Source organism: Rhinatrema bivittatum, chromosome 1, assembly GCF_901001135.1.
Source record: "Rhinatrema bivittatum chromosome 1, aRhiBiv1.1, whole genome shotgun sequence".
In the NCBI taxonomy this organism is placed as follows: domain Eukaryota; kingdom Metazoa; phylum Chordata; class Amphibia; order Gymnophiona; family Rhinatrematidae; genus Rhinatrema; species Rhinatrema bivittatum.
Genome location: NC_042615.1, coordinates 295,333,856 through 295,350,565, shown reverse-complemented (window position 1 = coordinate 295,350,565; position 16,710 = coordinate 295,333,856). Strand labels below are relative to the sequence as shown.

At 48.4% G+C, this 16,710-nt stretch overlaps 1 protein-coding gene across 4 annotated transcripts in view; it reads right to left on the bottom strand.

Annotated features, from left to right (window-relative positions):
- Positions 1-16,491, bottom strand: part of MCUB (mitochondrial calcium uniporter dominant negative beta subunit) — a 187,048-nt gene extending 170,557 nt beyond the window's left edge. The window contains exons 1-2 of one of the 4 annotated variants that reach the window (XM_029596603.1): positions 16,229-16,491; positions 14,268-14,898 (exon numbers count right to left, since the gene is read on the bottom strand). In XM_029596603.1, the coding sequence (XP_029452463.1) occupies positions 14,268-14,282 (15 nt within the window). In that variant the 5' untranslated portion in view covers positions 14,283-14,898; positions 16,229-16,491. Of the gene's footprint in view, positions 1-8,237; positions 8,476-8,777; positions 8,918-14,267; positions 14,899-16,228 lie in introns of those variants that run through there. The other 3 variants (XM_029596610.1, XM_029596582.1, XM_029596593.1) reach the window with 3 other exon arrangements.
- Positions 16,492-16,710: the final 219 nt, after the last annotated feature.

Sequence of the window (16,710 nt, the reverse complement as noted above, 5' to 3'; positions counted from 1 at the left end):
ATTGTTTCTACTGTATTAGTGCTCATGAGCCGTAAGCACAGCTGTGGGCAATTACATGAGCCTGAGAAAGCCTTTAGTGGTTTAGTGAATTGGATCGCAGTGAGGTAGGTATAGATAATGGTGTTTGCATTAGTTACTGAACAAAGGATGCACATCTCATATCTTCCATGCTTTGTCAGTGTGTAGGATGCTATTTTATAGTTTTGCATATGTTTAAAGCACAATGATGGGCCAAAGAGGGAAGAAAAAAAAATACAAAACTTAACATAAATGCCATACTGGGTCAGACCAAGGGTCCATCAAGCCCAGCATCCTGTTTCCAACAGTGGCCAAACCAGGCCATAAGAACCTGGCAATTACCCAAACACTAAGTCTGTTCCTTGTTACTGTTGCTAGTAATAGGATAAGAGATGGTGTGGAGAGCCATTACATTAGGATAAATGTTTTTAATCTTAAATGAGCACTACAATCCCTTTTGGGAAGAGAGGTGTATTAGAGTTTAAAAGCAGCTTCTGCATGGGAAATTTTAGCCTGTAATTAAAAACAGGTAACATTTGTTAAACAATCTTTTGAAGTGCTACCTGATAAGAATAAAAGAGAGTGTTTGTTACAGTAACTTTCCTTTATGCTACCTAGTGTACAAAGGTTTAACTGTCAAAACTCCTTCCCTGGGAAGTCTATGGCAGAGTTCTGGACTGGAGGAGTGCCGGCCTTGAGCGGAAGTAAATGGGTCAGAGAGCTTCAGGACGTAAATTTTAAAAAAGGTATGCAAATTTCAGGGTGAATTGGTCATTGTGAAAGGAGGAGAAAGTGTAAGTGGTGTATCTATGGTAGCAAATATTTGTTTTGACAAATCTCACATATTTACTATTTTTTTTTCTCTATTTGCCCTCTGGTGGTCCACAAAAATTTGGATGACTGATGTGGTTCACTGAAATAGATGCTTAGAGCCAACAGCTGTGGAGAAAAGCTTCTATATTAAATGCTACAGCATCATATAATAAGGCCTTATGCAGCGAGAGACTAGCAGAATGCTACGCAGAGCATCAGTATAAATCTCTCTCTCAAATTATTTCATTGATAATAAGATGTTAGAGGATTTTTCACAAATTTCTTTCCACCTCTAAACTAGGTTGCATAATGGTCGAAATCTGTATGATTGTTTATAGTAGAAAACCAATCTGAATGGCCATACGTAGATTCGCTCGCTATCTGCATGTAAATTCATCCTCACTTTGTTTACTAATGGGCCTGCAACTAGTTACACTGCTAGTACGACCTTGTTGATTCTAAACATAGTTCCTGTAGCCCAGTTCTTTTTGATACTACAGCATTTTCTAGTTAGCCTGCAGCATCTGTTTGTCTAGCAAAACAAAACCCATGCAGAAATATTATGCAATACTCAACAATTATAAAGTTTTTATGATCTAAATAAAAAAATGTAGGAGAACAAGAATACTGACTTGAGTGACATGTACAAAGTGTTTCACTGCCCTTTATTACAAGTTATATCTGCAATAGGGACTAAGGGCCTAATAGCACCTATAACAACTCAAGCCATTATTAGAACAGATGATGACCTCTGAATAGCCTTATTCAAAGCAGTCATAGACAGTGTTTGTATATTTCAATAGCACCATTACATTATGAAGAAAATGAAATCTAATATGGAATTTGAGTAATTCAAAATGAGTTTTGGTTTTCTCAGTTTTATTTTATTTTTTTTACACAGCAGTGTCCTCTTGCTCCTTTGAGTTTCCAGTTCACTGTGAGCCCTCCCTTCACAACTAGACAGGGATTTTTTTTCTCCTACATTGCAGCGACAGTCCTCGGACAGGCCAGGGCCCCTTCCAAAGCCCTGCAATCAAGGGCTGTGACCGCAGACTCCACACCATCCTAAGCCGACTGAGGAACAGAAGGGCCTGAGCTGGGAATCCAAGCCCGGGTCTCTTTGTATGGCAGCTGGGCCGCACTGCCACCCAGCCACCAGGCAGGCCTTCAAACAGGGGGGTCATTCCGTGTGCTTGAAATGTTAGCGAGGCTCAGGTTAAGAGCATAAAATGTCTGAAAGGAACCGAGATGCAACCCAAGGGCAAGGCATGGAGGAAGCCCACAGAGAAGAACAGCAAACAAGCTCATGCATTCTGCCAGTAACAAAAGTGGTAAAGGTACAAGCTAGCATTTTCAAAAATATCAACTCACCTATTTTTCCACTAAATTGCTTTGCTAGCTTTTATTTTTTGCACCCACATATCGTAATACTTTTCTGGCATTGAAAAAAACAAAAAACGTATGCACATAACCATGCTTCCCTTCAGCTTTTTGAGCACATCCCTTGCTGCAATGGCTGTATGGTGTTCTGATAAAGATCAGTACAGCGGCACCCACAAATTGCTTTGGTTATAATGCAGGAAGCAATTGAGGAGGAGCTTTTACTCCTGGGGGAATTCTGCGCAAAAAAAAAAAATAATAATGTGGGCAGCCAGAACCATCTCTTCCATCCACCCTCACCCTTCACAAATTACACAATAAATACAGCACAACCAAATTGGAATCAACAAGGCCGCAGCTTTATTTTTACCAACCAGCAGTGCCTGAGCCAAACTGTATCACCCCCCATTAGGAACTCCATAGAGACCATCCGCCGCCTCCCAGCAAGATGATCGCCACTAGGTCACCAGCCTAGGGATTCCAGCAATGGTCAACACACACACACACACACACACACACACACACCTCCAGCCGCCACCAGCAACGGGTTGAAACCCTCGACCCCCGCCATCATCCAACAAGGAGTCCTGCAGGGACAACTGAACCCAGCTGTGCCCTTTTGTGACTTCCACTTGGCACCTGCCAAGCCGTCCCATCAACCAGCCCAAGGCTGCGCCCCCCCCTCCCCCACAGCTGCAACAAACTTCTCCTATACACACAAATTTAGGAACTAGGGAGGGCGGGAGGGAACACCAGTCGAGACGGCAGAAAAAAAAGCTGCAAGGGAAAGGGAGAGCACGGCAGAACCGACCCTCGACTCCTCCCCTTGCTGCCATCTCATCAGCTGACCACCAATAGGAGCACGAAGCTCCCAAATTCAAAATACAACTCTGGCCGGTTACTAGAGGGAGCCAGGCAATGGGGGCGCGCAAAGCAACGCTCTGCCCAGGGGGCCGACTCTTACCTCCTTATGAGGTCAGCTCACGCGCCGGGAAAGAGCCTGGCGCCACATTAGTGTGTGCCAGAGCGCACAAGGCCTGCTCGCCCGGTCAATATAAATTCTGTGCACAAAAACTTAAAATTCTGCAAGTTTTATATTGGTAAAAAAAACAAGTTACATGACTGTCCTTAAGCAATTACATTTTAAATTAATACAGAAAAAAGTTAAAGATGCTGAATTTCCCTAGAAATTCACTGTAAGAGTGTCCCTCCCACTCTCTTTCCCTACTCCCCTGACCACTTTGCCCTCTCAGGCCCCAACTCCTCCACCTGCCAATATCTCACCCCTTCACCTCTAGGCTCAAACCCTTCCACTCTATCACTTCCAGAGTTTGACCCCATTCTCAGTACTGCCCCTCACACAGGCTCCCTCTGTTCCTCCCTCTCTCTAATACACATACACACACCCTCATACAGGCTCCCTCACTCTCTTGCACAAACACACACATCCCCACATACAAGGTCCCTCTCTTGCATGCACACTCACAAGCTCCCTTGCTTTCTCACGCATCCACCCTCACACAGGCTAGCACCCTCACATACACATGATCCCTTTATCATACATACCAGCTCCCAATCTCTCTCACACATACACACTCCTTCACAATCTCCTCATATAGGCTCCCTCTCTCTGAAACCCACACTCAACAACCCCCCCCCCCCGCTTACTCTCCCTAGTCTCTTTCACACCCTCCTGCTCAGCCCTCCCCTCCTCACACTTCCTTCCCCTCCACTCCCTCACACCCCCTCCTCACACGCACACCCACAATTCTCTACATACATTCAGGCTCACTGGGGCATTCATCTTTGCCGCGAGTGGAGTGCGTCCTGAGGCACCCGGCGGCCTTCATCTTCACTGCAAACGGTGCACTCCGTTCGTGGCATGCCGGGGTCTCCTCTGCCATTTTCTGGCAATTCTGCATGGGGGAGGGGGGAATTCTGCACTCCGCAGTAGCGCAGAATTCCCCCAGGACTAAGCTTTCAAACCGTCAACACAATGGAAGGGCTGGAGGAGCCCAGTCTCAAAAGCCGTGATAATATGGGCACCAGGCAGGCGACGTCTAGGTTAGGCTGGGGGAATCAGAGGGGCGGAGAGTTCCCAGTGTTTAGTGGCCTTCCTGCTCTCCTCCCTTTCCTCTGGGGCATTGTTATGGTTTGTCACAGCTGGGGGGGGGGGGGGGGTTTGGCGGAGTTACCAGAGCCATGATTCTTTTGGGGGCGGGGTTGAGAGCAAGGAATCCGCTAGATGGCGGGCTCTCCTGACTCTGGTACTTTTAGTTGCATGTGACTGGGTTCAGCCACAGGGTTGGGACCCCTTGCTGGGCTGTGGTCACTACAGGTTTGGTGGCCTGTGAAGGGATCATCTTGCTGGGGGTGGGTATTTGTGCTGATTTGTTGGCTCTGGTGATTGAATGACTAATAAAGCTGTGGCCTTCTTTGACTTCCAATTGCCGTGTCAGAGTATTCATTTGGTAACTGTTATTTGTATGGAGCTGAGGGAGAGGGGCCATTAGTCCTGGCTGCCCATATTATTATAATTCTCAGAAGATATTCAAGTCAAAATAGAAAAAAAAGAATTGTGAAGATTTTCTTTTAACTGCAAACTGGATTATAAACATTTTTTTTTTGGGTAATACTGCTGCTCTGTAACACGCACAGGACCTGCAGAACCCAGGAGTAGAGATCTTTGCCTTCAGTTGATTTTTTTTTTTTATTGTATTTCAGTCTATTACAAAAACAGGAAAAAAAAAAAAAAGCAGTAGAAGAAAGGACTTGCCATTTTTCTGGGTAAATATTTTTGTTCTTGTAATAAACACGGGTAAACTTCTGGGGAAAGAAAATAAAAGACGGACTGGCAAAGGTACCGGGAGAGAGGCAAAGGAAGGGCTCATTCTTGGAATGGTTACATTCAGCCGGTAGTCAGTCCAATAGGGCCCATGATTTACAACTTAGCTGAAGGGGCTGCGATTCAAGCTGCTAGGGCCACGAGGTTGTCTTTTTTTTTTTTTGTTTTTAACTCAGTAGTGCCACTTAACCAGCTATGTTCTTTTGAATATAGCCAGTTAAGGCTAAAATGTTATCCGAGAACACATTCCTGTATAACTTTAGAGCTGCTTCAGGGAATGTTTAGAGATAGCTGATTTAACTTAATATCGGAGTTGGCCAGATTAAAGTTTCTTGGCCGACTTGTCCCCGCAATGCCCATTACTTAACTGGCTAAGAGTTAGCCAGATACGTACCAGCAATTTTGAAGTCTGCATTTAGCCAGATAACTTGCGAGTTATCCAGCTGAATACCAATCTCAAGTTGTCTGAACATTTAATAAGTGCAGAAGCAATGCCAAGGTGAGCATTAAATAGTTTAACCGCACTACCCAGGATATGCAATAGCACAGAACAGGATGCATACCAAAGATGTGTATCTGTCTATGCACTAAGGAGCTTGCTCTTGCTTTGCAGACGCAAACAAACAGGCCGATGCAATATCAGCACGTGTTAAGGGAGTGGGCGCTCAATCATGAGCGTCCGTGTTCCACGCACTGATACTGCATCGGCCTGAAAGAGCTTAAGAGCAATGCAGAAACTCTGGGAGTGCGGGAGGGAGAAGAGTAAGTCAGGAGAAGAAGCCCTGTGAGGGGGAGAGAGGTGAAAAAGGGGGCAGGAGAGGACACAGACAAATGGGGATGGAGAGGGGAGAACTTGGCTTGATTCTTGGACGTTGCCACTTGTAAATTACTTAGGGGCGGATTTTCAGAGCCCTGCTCGCCTAAATCCGCCCAAAACCGGGCGGATTTAGGCGAACAGGGCCCTGCGCGCCGGTGAGCCTATTTTACATAGGCCTACCGGCGCGCGCAGAGCCCCGGGACTCGAGTAAGTCCCGGGGTTCTCCGAGGGGGGCGTGTCGGGGGCGTGCCCAGTCGTCGCGGCGTTTCGGGGGCGTGTTGGCATAGTTTTGGGGCGGGTATAGGGGCGTGGCTACGGCCCAGGGCGGTCCGGGGGCGTGGCCGCGCCCTCCGTACCCGCCCCCAGGTCGTGGCCCCGCGCGCAGGAGGCCCGCTCGCGCGCGGGGATTTACTTCTCCCTCCAGGAGGCGTAAATCCCCGGAGAAAGGTAAGGGGGGGGGGTGTAGACAGGGCCGGGGGGGTGTAGACAGGGCCGGGCGGGTGGGTTAGGTAGAGAAAGGGAGGGGAAGGTGAGGGGAGGGCGTTAGAGGATTCCCTCCAAGGCCGCTCCGATTTCGGAGCGGCCTTGGAGGGAACGGGGGTAGGCTGTGCGGCTTGGCGCGCGCCGGCTATACAAAATAGATAGCCTTGTGCGCGCCGATCCAGGTTTTTAGCAGATACGCGCGGAGCCGCGCGTATCTACTAAAATCCAGCGTACTTTTGTTTGCGCCTGGAGCGCAAACAAAAGTAGGCCTATTCGCGGAGTCTGAAAATCCGCCCCTTAATGTATAAAAGTGTATAGTACAACACAAAAAAAAAAAAAATCATCCCAGGGGCTGAAATACTAATTCTCTATACCTGTATATTCTTTGGTTTCTCTGCTGTGAACGCCAACAGTGACGTCAGTGTCAAATTGTTATTTTTTTGTGTGTGTATGTGTGTGTGTGACAGGGATACCTTTTATTTATTTTATCTGATTTTTATATTCCGATATTACTAAGCTTTCAGTCTCTGGTTTTGACCTAGTGACCTTGAAGTGACCATTTACCAGTAAATGGTCCCCTACAGTAAAAAAAAGTTTGGTCTGTAATAGGGGTCAAGATGAAAAAAGAGAGATACTATGGTTGCAGCTACCCGTTTTAAAGGACTAATCGGAAACCCCTAAATGACGTGAACTGATGTATTAAAAACATTGGCCTACTTTCCATGCAGGTACTGAAATGACTACATAAATGCAAGCTAAGACCCTGCTGAAGGCACTCAGATGTTCTAACATGTTGCATTTTGTTTCATATTGAAAAAAATACTCCAGGGAAGAGAGGAACAAAGCCCTGGATTGTTATCTACCTTTACTCCAAAGTTATCAACCACAAACACAACAATCTCTAAAAAAATTCACACTGCAGGTTAAAGTTACAGAAAGTTAAAATAATCAAGTTGTGGAAACTAAATACTGAAGAACGGTGTGTTCCGTTTTTAAATCATCAATTTGGCTGCTGCTATAGAGTGAGCAGATTTCAGGAAACGCTGCCGGGTCTGTGTTAACAGATGAGCCTTTTTTTTTTTTTGGCTTTCATTCTCTGTTTTCTGCCCCAACAACAAATTGCACAAGTTCCGTAACTGACCAGTAAACATACATTCACAAATGTGATCACCTCAGGCAAGCCCGGGAGCTATGTCCATAAAATCCCCATCAACACTGCAGCACAGGTCACTGTACAGCTTCTCCTCTAACAGGAAGGATTTCTGTGGACAGCTCCAGCTTAAACTGGACTTGCATAAACACAAGAACTAAAAAAAAAAAAAGATGCTGTGCCAAATTTTCAAGCTACTAGTTAGACACAGCTACAGGGGAGCAATACGAATCTATACATGAATTGTGTCATGTGTACAGAGAGTCATTTTGAGCAGTCTACAGGTAATCACATTTACGCGCATCTGTTTGCTTTGAAACTCGAGCCAGTGCGCCCATGCACATAACCCCAGGAAGCTGCACCTGCTCCAGAGCTGTAAATGTGTTCCCCACCCCCGGAACGACAAACACAGCCATAGTCTAAGTAGAGTTACACATTTTTCCTGGCATAACCCACCCCCCTCCCCCGCACCATTTTCAAAAATTGATTTACATAAAGTGCAGTTTCTGCTCTTAAATCCTTTTGAAAATTACCCCCCCCCCCCCACACACACAAATGGCAAAGAGCGGGTGACCCTTTTCCAAAGGAGCTCAACGTACGCTAATCTAGCAAAGCTGTTTTGTTTTATAGCACGATTTCAATGGAAGTCACTGAACGATCCCAATCCACCATATGGGCAGGATTTCCTCTGAACTAATAAAAAGAGTTCTGACATGCAAACCATTACTCACTGCTTGCAGCAGATGATTCATCAGCAGCCCTGGTAAAACGAGCACAATCTGGCCAGCACCGCAAGCCAGTCCCTTAGTTTACCCTGATGGATTGGCGGAGAGGGTGGGGGCCGGGGGGATTCATCAGCTTTGCAGAGCCACCAAGCACCACGCAGTTGGAAATCTTCGTCTTGCTGACTTTAGCAGGTCTCTAGCAACGAAACTTCCTCCTAACTCCATATTCCTGAACAAACTCTAGCCCGGCCTCGTTCCCCCGAAAACAGCTCGATGCTGAGCTACAAAAAAAAAAAAAAGCGGCACAGATCGGTGCAGCCTGCGCCCTGCTCTCTGCTTCCTAGGCAATCGAATAAACTGCAGAAAACCAAGGGAAGACTCCGGCTCGGACAGCTTATAACTGCTGCCCTTCATTAATATTAGTAGGATTATTTTTTCTCGTTCAAAGAGAAAACTTTGCGCGGCTCAGCACCCCTCACCCTCCTTCTTCCCCACCACGTGCCGTGCCCCCCAGGGAACCGGCAGGTCAGGCGCGTGCTCACTCACCTGAGACGCCCTCCGGCCAGCAGCCAGGAGGAAGCCGGATCCAAGCCCTGCGAGCGGCATCCCGCCTGGCCCCCGGCCGAGCCAGCGCTCCCTGCTACTCTTTCTCTCTGCGCCGGTATCTGAAGCTCAGATCCGGGGGCCGCCTCCCGCCCGCCTCTCCTGCAGCACCGGTAGCTGGCACTAGGGGGCGCGATTTAAAGGCAACCAATAAGCACAACAAAATATAGGCAGAGCCGGGCCGGGGGTTTTCACGCTTGCGCGGCTCCCTGCAAGGGATCCGTAGAGCGAGCCAAAAGTAACAAGGGAGCGACTTTGGGATCCGCTTTTTGCCCGGATTCCCTCCGTTTCTTGTGCTTTGTCCGATTCTCCCCGTTCCCTGCCCCGGGCTTCCTCCGAGTGGTCAGGGAGAGAAGGACGACGCCTTATCGCTGTATGAGCAGTGTTGGTGATTGTGCAAGCTAAAACAAGGGAAATCCCTCCTAACTGGAGTGATCGTTTCTCTCTGGACTCGAAGTTTGTCAGCACCCATGGGAGCTCCCGCCTCGCCTCCGAGATTTACGAGCAGCAATAAAAGTCGGGGTCAAAGATGTTTTCACCAGAGCAACCCATGTGCTTCATTCAGCCTGAAACTATACGGGAGGGATGGAAGGCCAACTATTCTGGCAGAACGAATCCATGCACAATGTGGGCAGTGTAAAGGCTGCGTTGGCCCCCTCCCCCTCCCATTTCCAACATACAGCGCAATTGCAATGACTTCATTCGAAAAGCAGATTTTATTGGTTGGATAAAATTGGCCGCAGCCCATAAGCATTGAACAAACGGCAATTAGCAAGCATAACTATAACATCATTGTAACTATACACAACTGCGTAACTGATCATAACAAAGTTCGTGACTAGCGATGGCCCCCCCACGCTTCTAAAAGTTGAAGGTATGAAAATCAGCTGAGGCGGGTGCACACCCCTTGGCCGTATAAGCCGCGGAGTTGTCCTTTGACCCCTGGCCGTTGAAGCCATAGCGTCCGTCGACCCGACCGTGGAAGTCGGGAACGTTTGTTCTAATCGCCTCACCTCAGCATCTCTTGCTTCTTCCCTCTCGGCCGTTGAAGCGTCGAGGGACTGCGCCGGCTCTGCTAGGCCGCTTGCCCAGTCCGAACCGCCTGTTGGACTCTCCTAAATGCGGGGGGGGGGGGGGGGGGGGGTGTTGCTTGTGCCAGTCACCATGCCAAGGTTCCCCAGTAGCGGAACTGCTTACCGGGGACCCCCCACCCAACCGGGCTGCGGCCAACAGGCGTACAACCGCTTGAATACTATCTTGTAGGTCGGAGTTGAAAATATCCCAACCTATGTCAGATAGATGTACCCCGTCGTGCTGAAACATCCCTGGGCTTTCGTCTATCAATTCATGCGTCACAGACAAACCGTCAATGGTACTCATGAATTTAACCATCCATCTGTTGATCTTTTTCCTGGCATTTTCCACCACTGCATGAGATCTTTCCCCCCTCCAAACTCTGCGAGGGGTGATGCAGGACCATACAATCACCGACTGCGGGAACATGTTATGCAATACCAGGAGGTCTTTTTGCATTTTTTGTGTGAGGGCTACGCTCTTGGTCCGAGGCATATCATTGCCACCCAGGTGTATGATGAGGGCTGTGGGCGTAACTGGATTGCTATTGCGCAGTTCCAAAACAGTCGGTAATAGCTGGTCCCATACCATCCCTGAAATTCCTCTCCAAATCAATGCCATTCGCTGCTTTGCCATCCCTAGATGCTCCCCTGTCGGGCGCTGCTGGGCCCGCTTATGTGCCCAACGCACATAAGCGTGCCCGAAGATCCATGCGAATGACAGCCTCCCACAATGGTCTGCGCATAAGAAGCAAGAGAAGAAAAAGATGTGAAGCGGTGGATGTACAATGATCATGACTGCCCCTTAACCGCAAAGTAACCCGGTGGCCTCACATATGATCTAAACCTCCCTGACCCCCATCTGCCAATGGCCATGACTTCACTGTCTTGCAGACCCAGGCCAGCTGCTGCCGTCGCCGCTCCTATGCGGAAGGAGTGCGACGAGTAGCCCACCGTGCTCATACCCAGGGATGTTAACGCCAAATGCAATACCCGAGCAAACTGGTATCTAGTCAGAGGAAACCCAGACGAATGCACCAACAGAGGGCCTCCGCATGTTGAACGCTGAATCTGCAAGTATGATCTCGTGCAGCGAACAGGGCACGTGGTCTCCCCCTGCCATTCGTGGAGGGCGATATATGCTCCCGCTCCCAGCTGGTCTGTTTTGGACCTAGGGACGCGCAGGATCAATTTTTTCCCTTCCAGCTTTGTATCCTCCCATTGCAGGCATGCTGTTGAATGTCTGTGCTTAGCGTGAGCTGCCAGCTCACTATCTCTCAGGGCTGCATAAAAAGCCAGGGAGAATGCACATTTGAATAAAAGCGATTCCGCTTCATTGCTACAAACGTCTGCCAGGCATTTGAGTATGTTCCTGAGGATCTGGATGGTAATAGGTTTTCTGCCGTCCCTTCCCGGGGGGCTCTCCCTGGCCCAACCCAACATGGCTCTTTTAATAGGAAATAATGCGGAGCAACTGGGAAACCCCTGAAGCCTAGAGGAAAGTCTAGACTTTAGGGGTTTCCCTGAAGCCTAGACTTCTCTGCAAGAGACAAGGAAATTCCGCTGTCCTGGACTTTCCTTGTCTCTTGCAATGCATTACAAATGCAAGCAACGTGGAAACAGGCAATGGCCACTATTTCTTCAGGGGATTCCTTCCCCAGGAATCTCAGTATCTCCTGAAGCACCAGGAGATAGCTCTTACAAGTGTTCACAGACAAAGACCCCAGGATCATGTTCCAAAGTTCAGAGGGCCAAGTAGCCACACCGCTAGTCTGTGGAATGTCGAGAACTGTAAGTGGGAGAGAGTCAGCAATGTTATTTATTCTACCTGGGACGTGGACTGCTCTAAATATGATATTGAAACGCAAGCACATGAGCACCAAATGCCGGATGAGGGCATTTGATTCAAAAGTGTGTGCAGACAGAGCATTAATGACTTGCACCGCAGCCATGTTATCGGATCTGAAAATTATGTGAGATCCTACAAGGGACTCCCCCCAGATGACAAGGGCAACCACAATTGGGAATATTTCAAGGAAGGTTAGATCTTTGGTGACTTTGTGCTGGTGCCACGATTGCGGCCACCGCGCGGCGCACCAAGCTCCCTGGAAATAAATCCCGAAACCAACACCTCCTGCCGCATCTGTGAATAATTCTAGCTCACTGTTATGCCTTGGGGGGTCCTGCCAAAATGCTACGCCGTTAAATTCTGTTAGAAAGGTCTCCCACACCAGCAGGTCACTCTTAATTGCCCTGGAGACCCTTATACGGTGGTGTTTTTTCCGAACCCCCGCTGTAACAAGTGATAACCTGCGTAAAAAGGCCCTGCCCATAGGAATTACTCTTGACGCAAAGGTAAGCAATCCGATCAATGACTGGAACTGCCTCAAGGTGGCTTTCCTGAGGCTGCGCATCTCCAAGATTGTCTCCCTGAGATTAAAAATTGTTTCAGTAGGTAACCTAGACTGATGGGCCTGGGCATCCAGTTCGATACCGAGGAAGGTAATTGTGGTAGCTGGACCTTCTGTTTTTTCTTGTGCTAAGGGGCGCCAAAATGCCTGGCCACCTCTTGAGCGATGGCCAGTAGGTTATGGCAGCCTGCGCTGTCCCTCCCTACCAATAGGAAATCATCAAGGTAGTGTACTATTTGCTTTCTCTCCGACTGCTGTTCGATTACCCAATGCAAGAAGGAACTAAACAATTCGAACAATGCACAGGAAATTGAACAGCCCATTGGAATGCAGCGGTCAAAATAATACTGCCCCTTGAATTGAAAACCCAGAAGGTGGAAGGAGTCTGGGTGCACCGGCAGAAGGCGGAATGCTGACTATGTCCACCTTAGCCATGTGCACGCAGGGCCCTGCATCTTTGATCAGCTGGATTGCAGAGTCGAAGGAGGAGTATGACACCGCACACAAATGGGGGTCGATTTGGTCGTTAACCGAATTACCCGGCGGAAAAGACAGGTTGTGTATGAGCCGGAAATGGCCTGGCTCTTTCTTGGGTACCATGCCCAGAGGAGATATTACTAGATTTGGAAAAGGTGGATAAGGGAACGGGCCCGCTATCCTACCTAGCGCCAATTCCGCCTGAACTTTATCCGCCTTCTCCTCATGCATCGCCAGTGATCATGCATTGCTCGGGGGGGGGGGGGGGGGGGGGGGGCCAGTCTAACGCTAAAGGGGGTATAGATTGAATAGGGATTCGGAAGCCATACAGGAAACCAGCATAAATTTGCTCCGCTTCGGTTTGGTAGGGATAGCGATCCAGCCACAGGCGCATTGCCTCAACGCGAACCAGGGTTGGGGCTCACGAAATCAGGCGAGCGTCCCACCTGCTGCTGAGGAAATTGCCTTTGATCCCTGGAGGTACGGCACTGAGTGGCTGGATGGGCGCCAAAACCGCATGTGGAGCAAGTGTGCCTGAATTTGCAATTTTTCCATGTGCAGTGGCCAGCATTGAACTGCCTGCATGTGTCCCGCCTCCCCGAACCTTGAAAGGAAAATCTATCCCTTTGATATAGGCCCCTCTCCCTCGGATGACTGTATGATGTACCCGCTCTCTCCGCCCATGAGGACTTCTGTAGGGTCATCTCATCTAGCCAAAGGTCAATCAACCTGCGTTGCCAAGAGACGGCGGGGTTATGGGCCTTGCTTTTACTAAAACGAATGTCATAATTAAGCCAGGCTCACCCTCCCCTCCTTTGTGCTGTCAAGATGGTGTCCATGTATCTTATGAGAAAGGGAGCATGTGCAGGCTCATGTTCCACAATCACAGACATAAAAATATGGAAAGCCCTGGTCCAATTTAGGATGTTCTTGGCAACCTTTGGCCTCAGCGGATCCCCGTTTTTTCGGGTTCCACTTCCATATCCGTAACAAGGAGGGAAAATATGTCAATGTACTCCCTCTTCAATATTTTGTCTTTTATTGTGTCTGGCACACTGTGAGCTAAGGACATAACCCCACATAAAACCTCATTCCCCAACTGCTGTGTTGGAATTTGCACCGCCGAATTAGCAGTGTGTAAAAAAGAGGATTTACATCTACAGGCGGCAAAATAGGTTGAACTGGGGCTGGCAGAGTGTTGGCTGGTAAGTGCGTCACCGGAATAGCAGGTGAGGCTGGCATACCTTGAGTGGCCAGCATACTCTGAAGCCTCCCTGATTCAGTAACTGTTTGCCCACTGATCTCTGGCACGGTTACCGGATTAGCACCTCAGACAACAGCAGCCGAATTGCCTTGGCTCACATTCCTCTCTCTTTTAAGAGAATGGAATAGAGAGCAAAGCGACTTGGCTAACACTCTCTCAGTATCACTGCAATCTGATGACGATAAAGGGTCGCAAGTCTGGGGCTTACCTCGTCCCAAGTCATGTGAAGTGGTCCCAGTGCTAGCAGCCGTAGAAGCTGTAGCCAGTGAGCCGAGGGCAGTACCAGAACCTGATGTCAGCGTGGGCGCCCCATCGCCACCGTGGGGCCCGGCCGCAATAGTTTTCTCTTTCCGACTAATGCCCCTGCTTGCTATGGTCTGGTGCTCCTCTTGCGAAAAGCTGCCGACGAACTCCTTGGAATAAAGGAGATCAATGTGGAATCTTGCTGAGGCTCGTCGCTTGGTGGGCGCTCCTGAGACTGAGAGGGAAACTCTGACATGCGCTGCCTAAGCCAATCTGTGCCATGCGCGGCAGCATGCTCCTTAACCTCCAACAGCAACAGGTCTAAGTCACTGTAACTGCAGGAATGGGTGTTGCTGCTGTTACATTGGGAGGAGTTGTAGCGGAGTGTGATGATGGATTGGAAGTACCCATTTGCTTCTGAAGTTTTCCCTTCCTTACGGTCTTCCTGCTAGGCTTTGAATTTTGGGGCCGGCTTAGAACTTCAATCAGCCCCACTGCTGACCCGTCTGCCTCAAGGGGGTGGCTGATGCTGCGTCGCGGACTCAGCTGCGGTCGATGACCACTGGCTCGCTGGCGCCATTCTGTACTGGTAAATACTGTATTACAAAGTCACAATTAATTGATCAGCAGACTTTAATAATTTACTTGTCTTAATTTTTTTTTTTTGATACACCACCAGGCTCTCAGTTGGGATTATCTCGGTACCGGCGTCAAAATATGCCCGTGGCGATCCTAAATATGGCCACTGCCATGTGCTGACCCCCCAAACATGGCCGCTGCCATGTGCTACTTTAAGATGGCTGCTGGCAAACCCTTACAATAAGAACCACAATACCATGCTAAGATGTAAGCTGACCTTTTATTAATATTTTAATTTACTTTGTATAGAGCTGCATAGTGCAGCCTAAATCATATCTATCAAGCTGAGGGTCCTGTACCCCTTATAATTCAGTATAAATGTGCACATGGGACAGCTGTCCCTTTAAATAATAACCGAATACTAAATATCACCTTTAGGATTAATATAAAAAACATCCTGTTAACCTGGTTGAGCACTCAGATGCCGTACCGCTGTCCCCATTGCATCAGTAGCATGGGTTCTTCTTAGTGTTTGGGTAATTGCCAGGTTCTTGGTTTTTGGCCTCTGTTGGAAACAGGATGCTGGGCTTGATGGACCCTTGGTCTGACCCAGCATGGCAATTTCTTATGTTCTTATCATCAGAATTCCCAACTACGGGGATGCTGGCTACTTTTTAATTGGTCAGATTACTTAGGTATAACAAAGCACATCCACAGGTTGTTGAGGTAGCATGGCAGACATGAAGCCTGCCCACTTCCTAGCAATTTAGAGAGTGAGGGGTAAAGCAATACATAGAAAACGTCGATTTTAAAGTAAAGCAAGCCTACAAGACCAGTGCTCTAACCACTGAGCTACCAAGCCTGCTACTGCCAGCCATGTGCTCTAACCACCTATACATTCACCATGTGCAGACCCCTTCAATGGCGTTTCTTAAAAGGCTACAAGTGAATGATAACCAGCCCTGCACTCGCTGCCCTTTCAATAAATACAGCAACCAGTAATGCAGAGCAAGCATTGTGCTGAAAGCCAGCCGTGAGTTCATAAAATATATATATAATAACAGGTAAAGTGTGGCCATGTGTCCTTGGCGTTTCACTAAATATATAATAGTTAAAATATATATAACCAGCCATGTGCTAAGGCATTTCCTTAAATAAAATAACATTCCAGGCAGAAGCAGCCATGCATTCAAAACCTTTTCATTAAATAAAGTACTGGTAATGCAGAGCCAGCTCAATGCAAAAGGGGGGAGGGGGGTGAGCATACCTTCCCGACCTTAGCAGCACAAAATTACCATTAATATTCTCAACATTTTGCCTATAAGCCGCAAAATTTTTGTACTTTACCCAATGATGTAATCAAAGAAATCGTTCCTGCTCCTTTAGCTGATCTGCTCCTCTTACAGCACAGCCGTGCTGGAGGCAAAGTGAAAGTAAAAGCAAAACTGTTGTAGCACAGCCGTGCTGAGAGATGAGCCACACCAGCTGGGCTCGGCAGCGCTGGAGCACGAGGAACCGGGAAGCAAAACTGATATAGCACAGCCGTGCAAGGAGGTAAAGTTGCTTGATCCTAGAGGTGATCTGAAGCTGATGAAGCAGCTCTGCACAGGACGAAAAGGAGGGGCTACCGGTGCTGGCTCTCCCCTTTTCTACTCCCTTCCCTCCGCCCCTTCCCCGCTTAGCCCTGCCTACCTTGCCTTACCCGCCCCATTGTGCCCTGCTCCCTAACGGAGTCGCAGGGCTCCTTATTTGAATACTTGACTGAGCCCTTTCTGTTCACAGCCAAGACTGATCAAACCTACGCTGAGCTTTTGGGCACAGCAGTGGGC